Source organism: Ambystoma mexicanum, chromosome 1p (genome assembly GCF_040938575.1).
Source record: "Ambystoma mexicanum isolate Mex_15411 chromosome 1p, UKY_AmexF1_1, whole genome shotgun sequence".
NCBI classification, from domain to species: Eukaryota; Metazoa; Chordata; class Amphibia; order Caudata; family Ambystomatidae; genus Ambystoma; species Ambystoma mexicanum.
Genome location: NC_090921.1, coordinates 1,500,999,826 through 1,501,019,254, shown reverse-complemented (window position 1 = coordinate 1,501,019,254; position 19,429 = coordinate 1,500,999,826). Strand labels below are relative to the sequence as shown.

Genomic DNA, 19,429 nt, shown 5'->3' with positions numbered 1-19,429 from the left:
ATTGTAATTATACCCACTTAGAGAAGCTAAAATCAAAAATCGGGTACGCTAGAACCTCATGTAAGTGTATGACCCCAAAGAAACACCTTTTATTTGTTGTAACACTTATAACGCTTTCATTACCATGACTCAAGAGATTTTTCCTGCTGATTAGGCTTAATCATCTGTCAACACCATTGGCAACGGGACCCAGTCTGGGAATAGACACAGGGAAAAGTACATGTAGATTGTGCAAGTTAGTGCATATTCTGTATACAACTTGGGAAGCAGCCTTGGGGCTGGTTGATGCTCAGTTAGTAGTTGTACATTGATTGTAATCCGTTTTTGGCCTGTTTTATGTACTCTAGTGGAGGGATTTGCGTGTTTTTTCAATTGTTTTTTTTTTACCAGTGTGTGCTATTCTGGTGGGGTTCTCTTGTGTTTCTCTGGCTTCTCATCCTGTTTTTCTATGCTGACCTGCATCTAGAGTGTGCAGTCCCTGGGGTGTAGTCCTTTGTTTGTGCCTGGCTTTCTCCCAGTCCCACCCTCCCCTCTTGCAATTGGTTGGAATAATCAGGTGTGTCTCTGCCTTGCTCCCTGCAGCCATTTCCACTTGCCTTCTGGACTGCAATCTCAAAGGATATGCTAGGGAAACCACTGTCAGGATCGGAGGATCCGCCTTCTCAACCTTGGCCCCAACTCGGTGGTACTCACTCCCCACATATATTCGAAACGCCCAAGGCTATATGACCTTCCACAAAGCTCTCAAAATGTGTCTCTTTCTATAATGCTGAGCACGACCATCTGAGGCGACTGAGTCCTTGCAACCCGATGACAAATGCTCAATGAGATCCCAAGCAATGATGCCACTGAATACGCTTACTAAGTCACTATTAAGCAAACGCACGCTTAAAATCCAGAATAGCAAACTCCTTAGATCATAATCCCACCCAAACACTCACCTCCCATATCACTATGCTTACTCTCTACTCTACACCAGCACACAATTAGAGTGCAGCTACACCCCTTGATAAATTCCGGCCTAGCTTCTCACATATGAACATTACCCCATGAACACTTCATCATTCTAATAAAACACAGCTACATCCCATGACAAACCGGCCTAGCTGCACACATAAGCGTCCTACACATGCCTAAGGCAGCCAGAAATGATATATAGAGCGCAATATAAATGGCAAATAAAATACCATAAATGTGACATCCTGAGAAGATTGCTTTAAACAGTACTTTGTGTCTATAAATGTGGACATTTTAAAATGTACCACTGGATTTAGGACTTGGTATTCAGATGAGAGAATGTGGTAGGCATGTGTGTAATTATTAAGGGAATAGTAGGTTGAAGGTATTATATTAATACACGTTTTAAATAGCAGTTGTGGGAAGTGATCATGAAATCTGCTGAGTTTTAATGTTCTGTGTTCATACCGTTTTTGATTTTGTGAAAAGCTTGAATGTTGAGCTATGCACATTAAAATAAATAAATAATAACTGATTGTTTACCCTAAAGTGGAAGTTTCAGCTCCAGATTGATGCTGGAAGCAAATCCTCAGCTTCAAGATCCAAATCAGATACCAGCAGTGCAGTAAAAATGGTGGAATTACCAGCATTTTTTTACTGAACTGCCGCATTTGTAATGAGGTCCATTGTTTCTTATTAGGCACATTCAGGTTTCAAAGCCCAATGAAAATTATCTTGCTGCATAAGGGCGGGCAGCCCTGGAGATGCAGGCTCTTTTTGGGAACTGATTAGTCCTTGACTCGAAGGTCTTGGCAGTAGAGGAAACAAACATACTTCATGTAAACATTATGGACCCCCACACATGGCAAATCACGAGAACACAAATCACAGAACTGTCCCTCCATATCAAACTCTTCCAGATCCCAAGTTGTGGAAAAGGCACAGGAAAAGAGTATGCTATTACTGTACTTTTATACTGTAGTGTATGTTCACAGGGGGAAATCAAACTTTGATTGATTGATTTATACCAGCAGACGAAGGGCTTCCCGCACTTGTGTCCTAATCCGGTATGTGGCTCAGTCGACTAATGAATCCACTACAGGGGCCTGTGTTTGACCTCATGGTCACTGGTTCGAATCCTGGCAGGTCCACTGAGCCCTTCATCCTTCCGAGGTTGAAAACATGAGTACCATTAAGTTGGGTAAGAATAAACATCTGTTCTTTGTTAATAGCACCACAATGTCCCTCTGAGGGTGAAAGTGAGCTCTACAAATACACCTCTTATGTTACCCATGGGCCTAAAAGCACAGCAGGATTGGCAGGTGTCCGAAAGTCTCTATGCTTGAAAGCGCTACTACATCACATGCTTCAATGTCTCAGGTATTAGATGTTCTTTTTATTGAATGCATTCACTGGAGTCCTGAGCTTTAATCAAATTATGGAGCTGGGCATTTGATATGGCTTTATACATATAGGACAGGTACATTGACTGGGTAAAATATTGCTTCCTTTCCTCTATCTCACTTTCCACCTGTGGTATCCCCCAGGGTTCTAACCTCTCTCCCTGGCTCTTCGACCAATACCTGGCACTGAGCGCCCTTAGAATTGCTGCTCTCTGCTCAAACTTTCAATGCTATGCGAATGACACCCAACCTGTTTTTAGGCTCCCCTGCACCACCTCTTCGCCCTCTCTCATTTCCGACTGTGTGTCTACAATCCAGTAATGGAGCACCGCCAACAACGTCTGCCTTAATGCCAGTTGTCTGCCTTTCCTGTCACTCTCTGGCCAGCCTCCCTTGGCCCTCTCCCTGCTCCCACTTGCGAGGCTAAGAACCTTGGGGTCATATTTGAGTACACGCTTTCCTTTTCTCCTCACATCCCTGATGTCTCAAAAAAGTCTAACTACTAACTGCACCTCCTCAGAGGTACTCTTCCTTTCCTCTCCTTCCCCCAGAAGCTTACTGTCTCCAGAGCTTAGTTCTCTCTAGACTGGACTATTGCAACAGCCTCTTTCTAAATCTGACTGCAACCACTCTCCGCCCTCTGCAGCTCATCCAGAGCAGGACTGCAAGATTTGTCCTTGGCCTCAAGCCCTGGTATCGTATCTTTCCAGCCCTGAAATCTCTTCATTGGCTCCCAGTGGCTGCAAGGATTAAATTCAAGCCCCTTTGCATTGTCCACAAGGCTTACTGGGGCCTGGGTCCACAATACCTTCAACTCTCCCTCTGTAAATACGTTCCTACTCAAGCATTTTGCTCCTTTGCCTCCAAACTCCCAAAGGGTCAGTTGCTTCTCCAAACAACAAGTTGGGGGTAGATCCCTTTCCTCGGCTGAGGCCTCCCTCTAGAACAGCCACCCTGCCTCTCTGAAACTTGAGGAGAACCATCTTCAGTTCCGGAAGCACCTCAAGACAGTCCTCTTTGCTTCTGCCTTCGCTGTTCCTCTCCCCTGCTAATCTGTCTGTTTTGGCACCTGGTTACCCTCTGATTTTGTGCCCAGATCCCTGCCCTCCGAGCCGCACACCCGCACTGCCTCCTGGCATCCCCCACACTTGGGTCTGTATCTGCAACCCTACAGTCCCCTTCCAGCACTTATCAGACACCTGGTGTCTACACCTTATTCTCACACTTACCACCTGCTAGTCGCACTACCTGCTGTTGTTCTATCACATGTTCAGCACTTTCCACTCCCCACCTACCCCTCGCACTTTTCCTCTTCCCTCTCCCCTGCAGTTCCACGTTCTCAATGTCACTAGGCCTAGTAAGATCGTTGTTTTGTCCTCCCTTGTTTCCCCTCCCTTGCCTCGTTGCTCTCTGGAACACTTCCGCGATACAAATAAAATATCAATATCAGTGAATAAATAAAAGCAATAAATAAATGCATAAATAACAATACTGAATGTGTTCACTGTAGTCCTGTGATGTGTAAAAATGTCGCTCTCAAATAAGGTATTGCAACAACTTCGCGCATGAGATTCTGACCTAGGTCAGGATTATACATCAATCAAATTTAAGAATACTCCTTTACCTGCCCATAATTGACCTTTACCTGTCATAAGCCGAATAGCCATTCTGTTGGAGAAAGTCATCCTTGATCAACTTTGCTACCTCTAGGGTGATTTTATCAGCTTCTGCTAAGGAGCCCTGCAGAGTAGTGAAAGCAGAGAAACATGTACCATTAGCTGAGTCACTTTCACCTTCCTAGAGTCTTAAAAAGTGATGGAAGAAAAAGACAAAAGACATGTATTCTGCAATTGCACCTAAAGACCATATCTAGTCTGTGGCTTTATGCTGACCATTCCCCAACACACGCAGTTCTTTGTGTGCTTACACTTGTATATTCTACATTTTGCTACTTATGAAGATTCAATTCTGTTCCTTTCTGGACATAGGCCAAATCAGAGAAGTGGTTTATGCCCTGAGGCACTCTACACACATCAGAAACATGGGCAAGCTCCGCAAGACCACTCCATGTGTTGGTCCACTCCTTAGCTGAAGTGATACTCTGCAGATGCAATGGTGAGGGGCAATCACAGGGATCGGTGCTATTCCCTTTGCCTTTTGCTAAAAGATTACCAGGTCTGTCCCTTACTATTCCAGGGTTAAATATGTTCTCTTAGTAACCCTACTGCCCCTAGAGGCATCACTGCGTTCTCAGAGACATAATGAGGAAAGTTGATTTGGCTGGTCCTGCCCTTCTATGTGGTCCTCACTGTCTTGTCGGTTTCAGGTCTGGATAAGAGGAAAGAGCAAGCATGAACCTTTAGACTTTGGCTAATGGTGTGGAGCTGGCACATTATCCCTTGGCCCTCTTCACGATTCATGACTTTTTGGCTCTTCATCTTCATCACAGCGATCAACGAAAGTGTCTTATTCACTCTAGTCACATTATAATTCTGAAACATCAAGGCAAATCCTCCTATGTGTGACTTACAGTATGTGTTCTATCTCTGACCCTGGAGAGACTCCAGCTATGAAGTTGCCTCACTTGGAGGATACCCTTTAATTGCTACCCACTGTCTCAGGTGGCATTCTAGAAAGTGTTATGCTACCACCTGACTCTGAGGTAGTACTGAATGGATTTTGGTACAATATCTGGATCAATTAGCTTAAGGATTCTCCTGTGTGCATCCAATAAATGACGTGGGAATTCACACCCTTACCTTCCCGACTAACTGGACGATTTCTGCTAAATCCTCTTCCTCCTGCAGGATCTCTTTGGCCTTTGTTCTCAGTGGTACCAGCTCTGGGTAGTTCTGGTCATAGAATTCATCCAAGGCTCGCAAGTACTTGCTGTAGCTGATTAGCCAGTTCACGGAAGGGAAGTGTTTCCTCTGTGCCAGTTTCTTATCCAGCCCCCAGAACACCTGCACATTAAAAGACATTACACAGTTACCCGTTTTGGCTTCTTAACTTATCAGATCCTATCTCGCAATGGGTTTTTGCAAAGAAAAGACACATTTGGGTAGCTTGTTTAATCAGCTCTTTCAATGTGTTGCCACTGTTATTCTCATAGCACTGTTCTCCCTGTTCTAAAGGTGGTTGTACCCAATTTCAAATCTCTCACTACCTTACTTTATATTATTTAACAGTGTAAATAGAAAATTTCTAGAAATACCTTGCATTCTAATTTGATTTCACTTTATATAGTGATATCACACACTTAACGTACTAAACCGCATCTAGGTGTACGTTGAACAAACGCTCAGCCTAGGATCCAAGTTAATACATCACAAGAATAGACAATCACTATTACTGGAAAATAAAGGTTTTCAAAGCTTTCCAAAAAGCCAGAAGAGAGGTCAATTTGCACAGAGATATTGGGAGAGAATTCCATAACCGAGGTCCATAGACAGAGAAATGTCTGCCGCGTCTGGACATGCAATGTGGTGGATGGAATAATCAAGAGGTGCTTATTGTCCGAGATGAGAACAGGAGTCAGCTGATTATGAGAAATTGTGTTCACTAAATATGGGGGTGCAGAACACTTTATGCACTTGAACACCAAGTACATGATTTTAAAATATACTCTCTGCCTGACTGGTAGACAGTGAAGGGTGTTAAGATGGATTTCTAAAATTTGACCTGGTGGGCAGAAGTTGAGGAGGCCACCTTCAGTTTAGTGAAACAGGGGAACCTTCTGGACAAGCCAGACAAATCTAGGTAGCTTGGCAGGCCGTCAAGACAAAGGGCCTCATTACACGGACGGCGGTAAGGGTTAACGGTCACCGTTAATGGCAACGGTGACCGTTAACCCTTACCGCCGTACTACAAGGTCCCTTTGCGGGTTGGAGGATTTAACGCCTGCTTCTTGCAGGCGTTAAAATCCAACCCGCTAAGGGACCTCGGAGCTAATTACGGCACCGCAAAATTGCGGTGCCATAATTAGCGCCTTCCCCAGTCCCATAGAGCCCTATGGGGCAGAAATGGGAATGGGGAAGGGCAATGGCGGAAAGGGGATTTACCGCCCCTCCAACCTTGGAATGGGGCGGTAAATCCCCTTTCCGCCAAGGCGGTGCCGGTATTTGACCGGCATGAGCCATGGCGCTAATAGCGCCATGGCTCACCGCCTACCGTGTAATGAGGCCCAAAGTCTCAGGAGGGGTGAGAGTGATCGGAAGCCCACATTGAGCACACACAGCAAAGAACCACAAATTACCCTTAGACAAGTGTATATGAACAATATCTATACATTTATTGTTGGCTGGTTCAAATAGACACACGTAACCTTTGCAATGAGAAAACAGCTATCACACAACTCCTTAAACTATACAATTTATATGCATTACATTTCCTAATGCCATTTAGTGATAAGATAGTTTGTTCCCTAACTTCCGAGTTCAACCCTAAGAAGAGTGGAGCCTTGTGCTCAACAGAACAGTTGTGCGCAAAAAATGCACGATGATGCCGATGGTCAAAAAGCGGTTCTTCTTTGGAGGGCTTTAGCAACTCAGGAAGGGGCTTGAGGCGATGAAGAATTGGTTTCCATTATTCGAGTAGGCCCTGCCCTTGGGGGCAAAGCAGTGTTTAAATGGTGAGAATAGCTAGGGAGCAGAGGTTAACCCTGTCAAGTTTGAATACCTTTAAGGGGTACTTGTGTGTAAAAGGGATTGGTTGTGCCAGGGGGGCACCGTTAAGTGATGCAAGTACTCACTGACCCACAGCACAGTCCGGACCAAACTTCACCAATTTAGTCAAGGTCGCTAGTAGGTCTGAGAACTGCAGTTTCGCAGCGCTCCAGCTCTCATCAGCTGCAGTGGAGAACGATCGTTTGGGGCGGGTCAGTTGCCTTTTCTCAGCTTCTGTAGGAGGTATGAAGAAAATTCCAGTGCAGCTGGCTTCAGGGCACAGGAGGACAGAACAGCAGGGGATCTATAGCGACTGTCGCCAACAGGTAGTGACGCGGGAATCATGGATACGGGCAGCGTTATGCACTCTCCTAATTCAGGACCCAATTTGGCAGGAGCATGCAGGGGACCATAAGCAAGCGATGTCCCAAGTCTCGGGTTTGCACTTGAGATGGTGGCAGTGCTGCAGGTTACCCTGAGGTAGAGCTGGACAGTTCCCTGGATGGCCCAGGAACACTTCCGAAGGAGCTTGTTTGTTCAGTGGGCAAGCAGGGGCGCCAAGAGTAGTTGTTCCCACTACTCCAAAGCGGCAAATCGCCTTGGCAGGCCTTCTTGATCGAAGAAAAAAGCAGGGGTCCGACAAATCAGCAGCAGGGAAAGGGTGCCAAAACCATCCAAAACATCTCTGGCAGTTTCATGAGTCTGTTTCTTTGTATAGGAGACTTGCCTCCTTCTGTAGTTTGGTGAGAACACGTGATCCACCTGAAATGGCTTCAGAGCCCCTTCTCTTATCCAAGATTAGCTTTGAACCTGTATCGAAGACTTCCAATAGAAGATCTGCTCTCTTACAGACATCACAGGTCCATAGACAGAGAAATGTCTGCCGCGTCTGGACATGCAATGTGGTGGATGGAATAATCAAGAGGTGCTTATTGTCCGAGATGAGAACAGGAGTCAGCTGATTATGAGAAATTGTGTTCACTAAATATGGGGGTGCAGAACACTTTATGCACTTGAACACCAAGTACATGATTTTAAAATATACTCTCTGCCTGACTGGTAGACAGTGAAGGGTGTTAAGATGGATTTCTAAAATTTGACCTGGTGGGCAGAAGTTGAGGAGGCCACCTTCAGTTTAGTGAAACAGGGGAACCTTCTGGACAAGCCAGACAAATCTAGGTAGCTTGGCGGGCCGTCAAGACAAAGGGCCTCATTACACGGACGGCGGTAAGGGTTAACGGTCACCGTTAATGGCAACGGTGACCGTTAACCCTTACCGCCGTACTACAAGGTCCCTTTGCGGGTTGGAGGATTTAACGCCTGCTTCTTGCAGGCGTTAAAATCCAACCCGCTAAGGGACCTCGGAGCTAATTACGGCACCGCAAAATTGCGGTGCCATAATTAGCGCCTTCCCCAGTCCCATAGAGCCCTATGGGGCAGAAATGGGAATGGGGAAGGGCAATGGCGGAAAGGGGATTTACCGCCCCTCCAACCTTGGAATGGGGCGGTAAATCCCCTTTCCGCCAAGGCGGTGCCGGTATTTGACCGGCATGAGCCATGGCGCTAATAGCGCCATGGCTCACCGCCTACCGTGTAATGAGGCCCAAAGTCTCAGGAGGGGTGAGAGTGATCGGAAGCCCACATTGAGCACACACAGCAAAGAACCACAAATTACCCTTAGACAAGTGTATATGAACAATATCTATACATTTATTGTTGGCTGGTTCAAATAGACACACGTAACCTTTGCAATGAGAAAACAGCTATCACACAACTCCTTAAACTATACAATTTATATGCATTACATTTCCTAATGCCATTTAGTGATAAGATAGTTTGTTCCCTAACTTCCGAGTTCAACCCTAAGAAGAGTGGAGCCTTGTGCTCAACAGAACAGTTGTGCGCAAAAAATGCACGATGATGCCGATGGTCAAAAAGCGGTTCTTCTTTGGAGGGCTTTAGCAACTCAGGAAGGGGCTTGAGGCGATGAAGAATTGGTTTCCATTATTCGAGTAGGCCCTACCCTTGGGGGCAAAGCAGTGTTTAAATGGTGAGAATAGCTAGGGAGCAGAGGTTAACCCTGTCAAGTTTGAATACCTTTAAGGGGTACTTGTGTGTAAAAGGGATTGGTTGTGCCAGGGGGGCACCGTTAAGTGATGCAAGTACTCACTGACCCACAGCACAGTCCGGACCAAACTTCACCAATTTAGTCAAGGTCGCTAGTAGGTCTGAGAACTGCAGTTTCGCAGCGCTCCAGCTCTCATCAGCTGCAGTGGAGAACGATCGTTTGGGGCGGGTCAGTTGCCTTTTCTCAGCTTCTGTAGGAGGTATGAAGAAAATTCCAGTGCAGCTGGCTTCAGGGCACAGGAGGACAGAACAGCAGGGGATCTATAGCGACTGTCGCCAACAGGTAGTGACGCGGGAATCATGGATACGGGCAGCGTTATGCACTCTCCTAATTCAGGACCCAATTTGGCAGGAGCATGCAGGGGACCATAAGCAAGCGATGTGCCAAGTCTCGGGTTTGCACTTGAGATGGTGGCAGTGCTGCAGGTTACCCTGAGGTAGAGCTGGACAGTTCCCTGGATGGCCCAGGAACACTTCCGAAGGAGCTTGTTTGTTCAGTGGGCAAGCAGGGGCGCCAAGAGTAGTTGTTCCCACTACTCCAAAGCGGCAAATCGCCTTGGCAGGCCTTCTTGATCGAAGAAAAAAGCAGGGGTCCGACAAATCAGCAGCAGGGAAAGGGTGCCAAAACCATCCAAAACATCTCTGGCAGTTTCATGAGTCTGTTTCTTTGTATAGGAGACGTGCCTCCTTCTGTAGTTTGGTGAGAACACGTGATCCACCTGAAATGGCTTCAGAGCCCCTTCTCTTATCCAAGATTAGCTTTGAACCTGTATCGAAGACTTCCAATAGAAGATCTGCTCTCTTACAGACATCACAGGCGAGGACCAATCATGGCCCACGGTGGTCTCAGTCATTCAGGCACTCCAGACATCCTGGCACCAATAGTGTGGATTGGGACGAGACAGTAAGAGCCCACTTCCTGGGCACACATACGTGATAGGCAGAAGCCTGCAAAAGAGATTGGTTTTCACAGGAGGCTGCATGCCCAAATAAGGAAAACCCAGGTTTCTCAACCTGGGTGAATGCAAGGGACAAATTGGCATTGGAAAAAAGAAAAGACTTTGTGGCTTGGCCATTTTTGGACCTAGTCACAGACTTGAGCCAAACGTGGTGAATACGGTTTAACTCTGTAAAAAGAAGTAAAACATTATGAAAAGTAACTGCTGCCACCAGTTCATCCCAGGCACACTTGTACAATCACCACAAAAACCTTCGAGGGTGTCTAGGGCCATAAAACAAAAAGGGACCCCAGCGCACGGTACTGGAAGGTACATTGTGCATTGTTAAAAAGTTACCAAGAAATGGCAACATAATCAAAGACTAAGTACTGACAGTCTGACAGATGTGTCAGTTTCCCCACAACAAGTGAACAAAAGTCCAAGGGAGTTCAGCTGAAGGCTGAGCTCCACTGGAAAAAGTCAGGATGGGGTAGCCAAACGAAAGCAAAATGTTTGGGGGGTTCATAAATGAAGGGAAAATTGTACATAAATGAACTCTTTCCTAACACTGGGCTATTTGAGCTACTGAAGGTGGGGCCATTTTAGGAAGCTTGTTTATACGTCTCAGCTGCATTTTGGGCATTTTGTAATCTGCTAAGCTGCTTTACAGGATTGCCGGCGAGCAGTCAGATTGCACGGTGCCATCTGAACCCAACCAGGGGATCCACCATGACAGCATGATCTAATATCTTCCAGCTGCACTCCCAATACCCTCCAAATATGCTTTTCAAACAGAGAGATTGGATTTAAGGAATGACTAAACCTTCCAAGCAAGAGAACAAAACAACAATCACCTTCCACATAAAAAGTTGACTTAATTGGACCGAATGAAATAATTTCAACCAAAACTGCCTCTGAGTGATTGACATCCTCTACACTGTTGACACGATTGTGAACCAAAACTATTCTGCCACATTGGAGAGCATCCAAACGTTACATTTAGATTTCATTTTTCATTTAGGAAAGTCTTTCTGAAGGGCAATGGCACGTTTTCTCATTGATGAGGAAGTGGAATGGTGATCAGATCCAGAAAAGAGCTATCGAGATGTTTCCTGTTTACATACAATTCGACAGACCCACTCTTCATTCAAACATTGTATTTTATATCACTATAAAACATATTGCTTGTATTTATTATTTCGACATTTATCTAACCTTTCTCTTTATTAGAGAAAACACATGTGCCTGTTCCTCCCCTTTTCATGTATAGTCCCCTTCCTCTCCTCTTTACCATCTTCCAATTCCCTCTTTTCATTTTTCATGTTCCCCCTCTATGCTCTCTTCAAATGTTGCACCTTGCCTGGCCTGTACTCTGTCTCCCATTGGTTGCCTGGGCCCTGATTGCCCAATGGGAGCAACCAGGAGGCGGGAGCCGACACATCCACGAAGGCCCACGATGAAGGCCCCTGTCTGCTCCCTCTCCGCTACCGGAACATTACTTGAGGTATTTGAACTCCCTTGTCTCTGCAACTTCACTCTAACGGAAATCTGGACTTCCATAACTTTCTTCCGTTATTATGGGTACATTCCCTACTCTGGACCCATTTCTACCCTTTTTCCCTTAGCCCCCCCCCTCTATGTTTGTAACTCATGTTTGAATCTCTGTTTACACTGAGTGTTCACACCCACTTCTAATGTCTGTATCTGGGTACTTTGCAATTTTGGTTGTGTTTTCATAGATTTAGCTAATTCAAATGTGGCTGTGTTTTCATGCATTTAGCTTAATTCAGACTTGGCTGTGTTTTCATGCATTTAGCTTATTCATATTTGGCTGTGTTTTCATGCATTTAGCTAATTCAAGTTTGGCTGTGTTTTCATGCATTTAGCTAATTCAAATTTGGCTGTGTTTTCATGAATTTTGCTTACTTCAAATGTGGCGGTGTTTTCATGCATTTATCTAATTCAAATTTGGCTGTGCTTTCATGCATTTAGCTTAATTCAAGTTTGGCTGTGTTTTCATGCATATAGCTTAGTTGCAATCATCGTTATTGCCTATCCTTACTTCTCTTCATATCCTTTTTCTCTAACTCCCCCCTGATTGCCTGCATGATTGTCTGTTGTATCTCACCCCCCTGCTGTTTGCTTAGATGTCTGCTTATTTGTATCCCTCTTCTTGCTGTCACCTCCTCTCTCCTCCTCCCCCTCCCTTCACTGTATCCTTAGCACTTACTGTATCAGAATTGTCACCCAAACTATATGATAGCAGCTTGTTTGTCTCCTCCCCCCTACCTCACTTGGTTTTTTGTTTCCGCTCACTTCCCCTCCAGCACTTTCTGAAATGTTGTCAGGCTTAGAAGGATAGTTACTTGTTTTTGTTCTTCTCCTTCTCCCTGTTCACTCCCCCCACCTATTGTTAAATTCCGGCACTACAAAAATTGTCGTCAGGCCTAGTAAGGTAGCCACTTGTCTGTCTCATTCTCCTTGACACCCACCCCTCCTCCCTCCCTTATTACTGTGAAGAGCTCTGCACTATCTGAAATGTCGCCAGGCTGAGTAGGATAATTAATTTCACATTCTTAATGTATCAAGGATTTATATGCATGTCACTGTATTCTCCCTTGTTCCCTCCCTGCCTTGAAGAGCTTTGAAACACATTGGGCCTCATTCCGAGGTGGGCGCAAAGGGATACCGGGCACCGTTAAGGACATCGATGCCGGTAATCCCTTTGTGCCCTATTCCGAGGTCCCTTAGTGGGTCCCGCAATGGCCACCTGGTTTTACCAGGCGCCCTTAGCGGGATCCGCTAAGGGACCAGAGAGCTAATAACGGTACCGCAAATTGCAGTACCGTTATTAGCTACTTCCCCATTCCCATTGAGCCATAGGGGCTCAAATGGGAATGGGGAATGGATTTTTCAATGGGGACTTACCGGTCCCTCCAGGGTCGGAATGGACCGGTAAGTCCCCATTGAACCAGGTCGGACCCGGACCCGGTATGGGAGGTAGTCATGGCGCAAATAGCACCATGACTACCTCCATACTCGGAATGCGGCCCATTGTGTATAGGTGCTATATAAATAAACAATCAATCAATAAACACCTCACAAACATTCACCCTCCCTTGTTTCCCACACCAGCCCACCTCAAGCTTTCTTCTCCTTACCCTGTCTCACCTTCAACCCACCCACTCGGAATCGTCTAATCATCCTCTCAAGTCCACCTTTACCCCCCTACACTCACATATCTCTCTGCCTTAACCATCTCTCATTCCAGGTCCTGCCTCTACTACCTCCTTTTCATCGCCTCCCTTTTCCCCTCTGACCTTCCATATGTTCCCTGGCCTATTTCTTATACATCATTCTCACCAATTTCTCCAATATCCCCCCACCCCTTCCCCTTTTCAGCCCTACCCCAAACACCAACCAACCAGGCCCTTATGCGCCCACTCCCATCTTCTCACCTACCTCTTCAAATATTCCTCATAGCTACACCCTCCCTCTTCCTTACCCAGCCCCTGCCATCTAAATACTCACCATCTACCATCTTCTCACTCGGCCGAGACACTTAACATATGTTGACCTCTTAGACCCTACTTCACACCCATAACTACCAGCCGTCCCACAAGACCACCCCTCCTTCCACGCTAATTTGGACCCTGTGCCTCACAGCTCCTACATTCTACCCTCTCATTTCTCACCAATCACCTATCCCTAACATCCCCAATCCGTTCCTGCTACCTATTCCACTGTAATCACATGTAAGGGGCTATCCTTACTAGCTTTGCACCAAAACCAAACAGACACTCATACTCGCACTACAAGCAGCCTCCCATTTGATTATGGAATAATCCAAGCAGCCACTGCCTAGCACTAGCAAAAGACATGTTTGCCGGTCCAGAATTGACGTGCTGGTAATAACGTTTACCAAACTCATAATGAGGCCCCTAGCCTAACACACATCACTCTGTCAGCCCACTCATTGCAGCCCATGGCAATACTCTGCAATACTCTGACACTGATGGATCGATTTGCAGCTTTTTATGTTAGCTTAGTGTTGTTGAAATGTATACGAGACGCTATCTAGAAGTAACTCATTCTTATTTCCCAGTGTTATCTCCTAGTGATTGCAGTCAAACGCGAGTCGATTTAAAATGTGTAATGTTTTATATGCATTTCCATATGCTATGTCATGTTTAAATATGGTCGACTGGAAACCCCAAACTGCACACTGCTGCCAGATTAGTGTACCACAAATACCATGTAACAGTAACTGGGTGCAATTAAGCAAACACTTGGTTGCAATTCAGAACAAAATAGAAATTACATTTGACTTGATTTAGAAATACTGTATTCCTTTTAGCTAAATCCTTCGTTACTGCGCTAATTGGTTCTAAATCAATGGCTTTTGCGTCGTAATAGCCAGCCGTTCTATATCAGATCATATGACTAACATTAGTCACCTGAACAATACCCAGAGTCGCGGATGTCACAGGGTCCGAAAAGTCACCTCCAGGAGGGGAAACTCTGAAAAACAAAAAAAGTCTTCAAATGTATAGTATTCTGATCAAAACACAAATTAAGCCTGGATCAAAGTTGACGTGTCCAGGAAAGGGGACCGCCAAACAAGAATATTCTTTATGAAAATACGAACAATAAGGTTTCAGAATAAATAGTTCACCATCAAATCATCGACAACAAAATACACCCTTTGTTGCAAAATCTCATTTACTACCAAAATAAACCCAGCGCCAAGTCCTTCACTCTTCACAGCCATACCAAAACATGAAAAAAGAAGCAAGCAAAATTCCTTCAAAATTCGGAAAAATGTACAATCAAGTCCTTACAGCATATCCCCCTCGATGTCTTCATGCGGTACCTGCCACTACTGCATGCCCGATTAGGACTTTTCTGCTGGACAAAGGGTAATGGTACTTTGCCATGGAGGCAAGTCCAAACCCTGCAATCGCTTATGTATACCGCCTGTTACCACACAGGGTATTTAACACGTTACGGCAAATGGAAAAAATCGAAAATAAGGCAGCAGCCATTTTGAAAACTGTATCCAGCTCACTGCAGAGTCAGTCACCCAAAATGAAAGCTGCAGATGTGAGTAGTCAGGGTGGACAGAATCACTCTCAAAATTAAACTTCAGAAGCTCTTGGTACTGGGCCAGCTGGTGGTAAAAGAGGTGTATAGGTTATTCAGCCATAGGGTGGGTGGTTACCCGCTATTGGGCGGTACTATCTCAAGTAATAAGAGCTTGTATGACTTCTGGCCCCACCTATCCAAGGCCCCGTGAACAAGTAAAATATGTGCTGACAAAGGCAATACTTTGGGCTGATATATAGGGAGTGGTATCAGGTCTCCGGGCACTCGCACCATTCACCAGGTATTGCCAGCATATGCCTAGGAAGAGCAATCATTTGTCAGGTAGTTGGTGCTCACATGCCAAGTAATTTGACGATATAACAGATAATGGGCCTCATTACGACCCTGGCGGTAAGGGGTTAACGCCAGCGTTAGCTGCGCCGACCCCTTACCGCCAATTCCGAGTTCCCCTAGCGCCATGGAGGTTTTAACACCCGATTTTAGCGGGTGTTAAAATCCATGGCGCTAAGGGACCATGGAGTTAATTACGCCACCGTAATTTACGGTGGCGTAATTAACGCCTTCCCCACTCCCATTATGCCCTATGGGGCAAAAATGGGAATGGGGAAGGGTAAATGGGGATTGGGGACTTACCGCCCCGCCAAGGTCGGAATGGGGCGGTAAGTCCGCCAACCACCATGGTGTAAACGTAGTTTACACCATGGTGGTAAAGTCACGGCCCAGGCGGTAACTTACCGCCTGGGTCGTAATGAGGCCCAATGTCATTAGAGGCCCAGGTATTCACATGATTTGAAGGCTTTACCATGAAAATATCTAGCGCCCAAGTAATTGCCAAGCATTGCCATAAAAACACAAGTATTTGGATCCTTGCTGTCCAATTTCCACGTAACCATATACGTCCCAAATTCTTGTAGGCACGGTTAGCTATGATGGTGTTACCAAGAAGGTCTCTGAGAATGTTCCTTGCACAACAGAAACTCATGCATAAGACTGCGGCCCTCATTACAATACCGGTGCTAAACCATGGCGCTATTAGCACCATGGTTGGTGCCGGTATTGTAACGAGTCCGCCAATATTCAATGGGGAATTACCACCCCATTCCAAGGTTGGCGGGGCGGTAATTCCCCATTGAACATTGGCCCTTCCCCATTCCCATTTCTGCCCCATCGGGCTCAATGGGACTGGGGAAGGCGGTAAGTACGGTACCGCAAATTGCGTTACCGTACTTACCTCGAGAGTCCCTTTGCGGGTCCCTACTTTAACGGTTGGTCTAGACCAGCCGTTCAGGTCGGGTCCCGCAAAGGGACCTCGTAGTAAGGCGCTAAGTGGTTAACGGCGCCGCAGCCTTTTACAGCACTGTTAAACACTTAGTGCCAGGGTCCTAATGAGGGCCTGTATGTTGAAAGAGTGCACTTGGAAGTGTGCACCACGATCCTAGTATGGCTCTGAACTATGCCAGCGTAAGGGGGATATGTATAATTAGTTAGGAGGCAGGTTGGTATCAGATGGCCTGAGGCCAGGGACCACTGGGTTCAAACAATACATGAGTGAATGAATTACAGATAAGTATGAGCAAGCAAAGTCCCATGTGCCATCAAAAAACAAATGGATACACTATGGCCTATGATTGGCATTAGAAGCCATGCCATACTTTGGGCCTGATTTGCCAAAAGAAATTCCAACGGGGAAATCCCTAGTGTCCTGATCGAATTTGTCTGGATAATTTACAGTGTATGTGATGTCACAGCTGAGAAGGCAAGCTGAACCCTGGGCGTTTATAAGTGTGAATGTTTCCAGAGTGTTTCCTTTCTCCTGGACACTTGCCCTGGGTGGATGGCCTGGTGGGTGCTCTCCTTGCAGATGACTTCACTCGCTGAGACAAACTTATTACTCGTTCTGATGTCAGCAATAGACTTAAGCAGGAAGCTTGCTGTTTCTCCTTAGCGTACACCTTCGATGAGGACGAGCCTTGAACCTGAGGCTTGGCACTTCTGTTCTGGGGTAGCAGCGTAAAGAGCACCAACCGCCCGCCGACCTGGATAACCACCAACCTCCATGTAAGGGCAGGGCTAAAGGGGCAAGCATTTAAAAGTAAATTGGATGTCCTTAAGTCTAGAGTAGCGAGGTGCTGCTCCCCATTCTCATATGCCTGTCCAACACAGTTCCAAGCATAGTAAGCCGCCCTCCAGTGGAAGAGATGCCTCATGATATGATATAATATGATTTGATTTGGCATTTATTACGAGCCTATATACAAGTGTTTCAAGGCGTGACAAGGCAAGGGAGGGGAAACAGAGGGAGGACAAAGACAAAGATCTTACTAGGCCTAGTGATATTAAGATTGCGCAAGTGCAGGGGAAAAGTGCCAGAGGACGGACGAGTGCCATGCAAGGGATCAAAATCAACAAATACTGCTGCCAGCAGGTGGCAAGTGCAAGGGTTAAAGTGCAGGCAACATGTGTCCTTTAAGTGCAGGTAGGGGACTGTAGGGTTGCAGATACAGACCCAAGTGCAGGGGTTGTCAGGAAGCAGTGCGGGTGTGCAACTGGGCGGGCAGGGACCTGGGCCCGAATTCAGACAGTAGCCAGGTGACCAGTGCAGTATCAGACAGGAGATCAGCAGGGAAGCGGAAGAGAGAAGGCAGAAGCAAAGAGGAAGGTTATGAGGTGATTACAGAACCAAAGATGGTTCTGCTCAAGTTTCAGAGAGGCAGGGAGGCTTTTCCCCAGGGAGACGACAGCCGAAGAAAGACATCTACCCCCAACTTGTTGCTTAGAGAAGTGACTGACCCTGAGGGAGACGGAAGTGGGGGAGCGAAGAGCTCGAGTAGGAAAATATTTTCGAAGAGAGAGTTGGAGGTATCGCAGTCCCAGGTCCCAGAAGGCCTTGTGGACAATGCAAAGGGTCTCGAACTTGATCCTTGCAGCCACTGGGATCCGATGGAGAGATTTCAGGGCTGGAGAGACACAATCCCTGGGCTTGAGACCAAGGACAAGTCTCGCAGTCCTGTTCTAGATGAGCTGTAGAGGGCGGAGAGCGGTTGCAGGCAGATTTAGAAAGAGGCTGTTGCAATAGTCCTGCCAAGAGAGAACCACTGCACTGGAGACAGGGAGCTTCTGGGGGATGGTGAGGAAAGGTGGAAGAATACTTCTGAGGAGGTGCAGTTTGTAGTTTGACTTCTTAGAGATGCCAGAGATGTGAGGAGAGAAGGAGAGTGGGGAGTCGAAGATGATCACAGGGTTCTTAGCCTCACAGGTGGGAGCAGGAAGAGGGACAAGGGAGGCCAGGCAGAGAGTGACCGGAAAGGTAGATGCAGGTGTGCCGATAAGGAAGATCTCTGTCTGACTGGAATTAAGGCAGAGATCATTGACGGCGCACCACTCCTGGATTGCAGACAGACCATCCGAGAGGAGAGAGGAAGAAGAGGTGGCAAAGTGGAGCCTGAAACCAAGCTGAGTGTCATCTGCATAGCACTGAAAGTTGGGGCAGAGAGCAGCAATGAGAAAGTTGGAGTGGGATATGCCAGGTATTGGCTGAACAACCAGGGAGAAAGGTTAGACCCATGGGGAACACCACAGGTAGAGAGTGAGATAGAGGAGAGGAAGGACCCAAGTTAGACCTGGGTGGGTCGGTCCAAGAGGAAAGAGGTCAGCCAGGCCAGGGCCAGATCAGTGATACCCACGTTATCACAGAGCCGGTTGAGCAGGATGGAATGGCTGACCATGTCAAAAGCAGAAGAGAGATGAGAGGAAGATGAGGACAGATGAGTTATTAGCATCAAGGTTAGAGAGCAGGTCTTCATGGATGTTCAGGAGAGCAGTTTCTGTGCTTCTGGCTGATCTGAAGCCAGACTGATGGTCATGGAGACAACCAACAGATTCAATGTGAAGATTAAGCTGGGAGATGGCCAGCCTTTCCAAGAGTATGCCCAGGAAAGGAGTGATGGAGATTGGACAATACTAAGCCAGACAGGATGGGTCGGCTGAGGGTTTCTTGAGAAGAGGGTGCGCAAGGGAATGCTTCAGGGGGGAGAAAAAGGTTCCAGTGGTGAAAGAGTGATTGTGAAAGTGGGCCAAGGCTGGAGCGAGGATGTCAATGTGGTCCCTGATTGTTTTGGAAGAACAGGGGAGAACCTGTTTTAACGAGACTGTCATAGATCAGACTTGTTTAGAAACCTCATCAGGGGTGAACAGAGGAAAGGCAGAGAAAGGAGGAGGAGAGGTGGCCGCTGGG

The 19,429-nt window shown here is 46.5% G+C and overlaps 1 protein-coding gene across 2 annotated transcripts in view; it reads right to left on the bottom strand.

The window, feature by feature from the left end:
- LOC138456646 (V-type proton ATPase catalytic subunit A-like) overlaps positions 1-19,429 on the bottom strand; it is a 373,621-nt gene that overhangs the window by 89,138 nt on the left and 265,054 nt on the right. For both annotated transcript variants that reach the window (XM_069607191.1, XM_069607192.1), the window contains exons 11-13: positions 14,547-14,610; positions 5,120-5,323; positions 4,006-4,100 (exon numbers count right to left, since the gene is read on the bottom strand). In XM_069607191.1, coding sequence (XP_069463292.1) covers positions 4,006-4,100; positions 5,120-5,323; positions 14,547-14,610 — 363 coding nt within the window. The remainder of the gene's footprint in view (positions 1-4,005; positions 4,101-5,119; positions 5,324-14,546; positions 14,611-19,429) is intronic.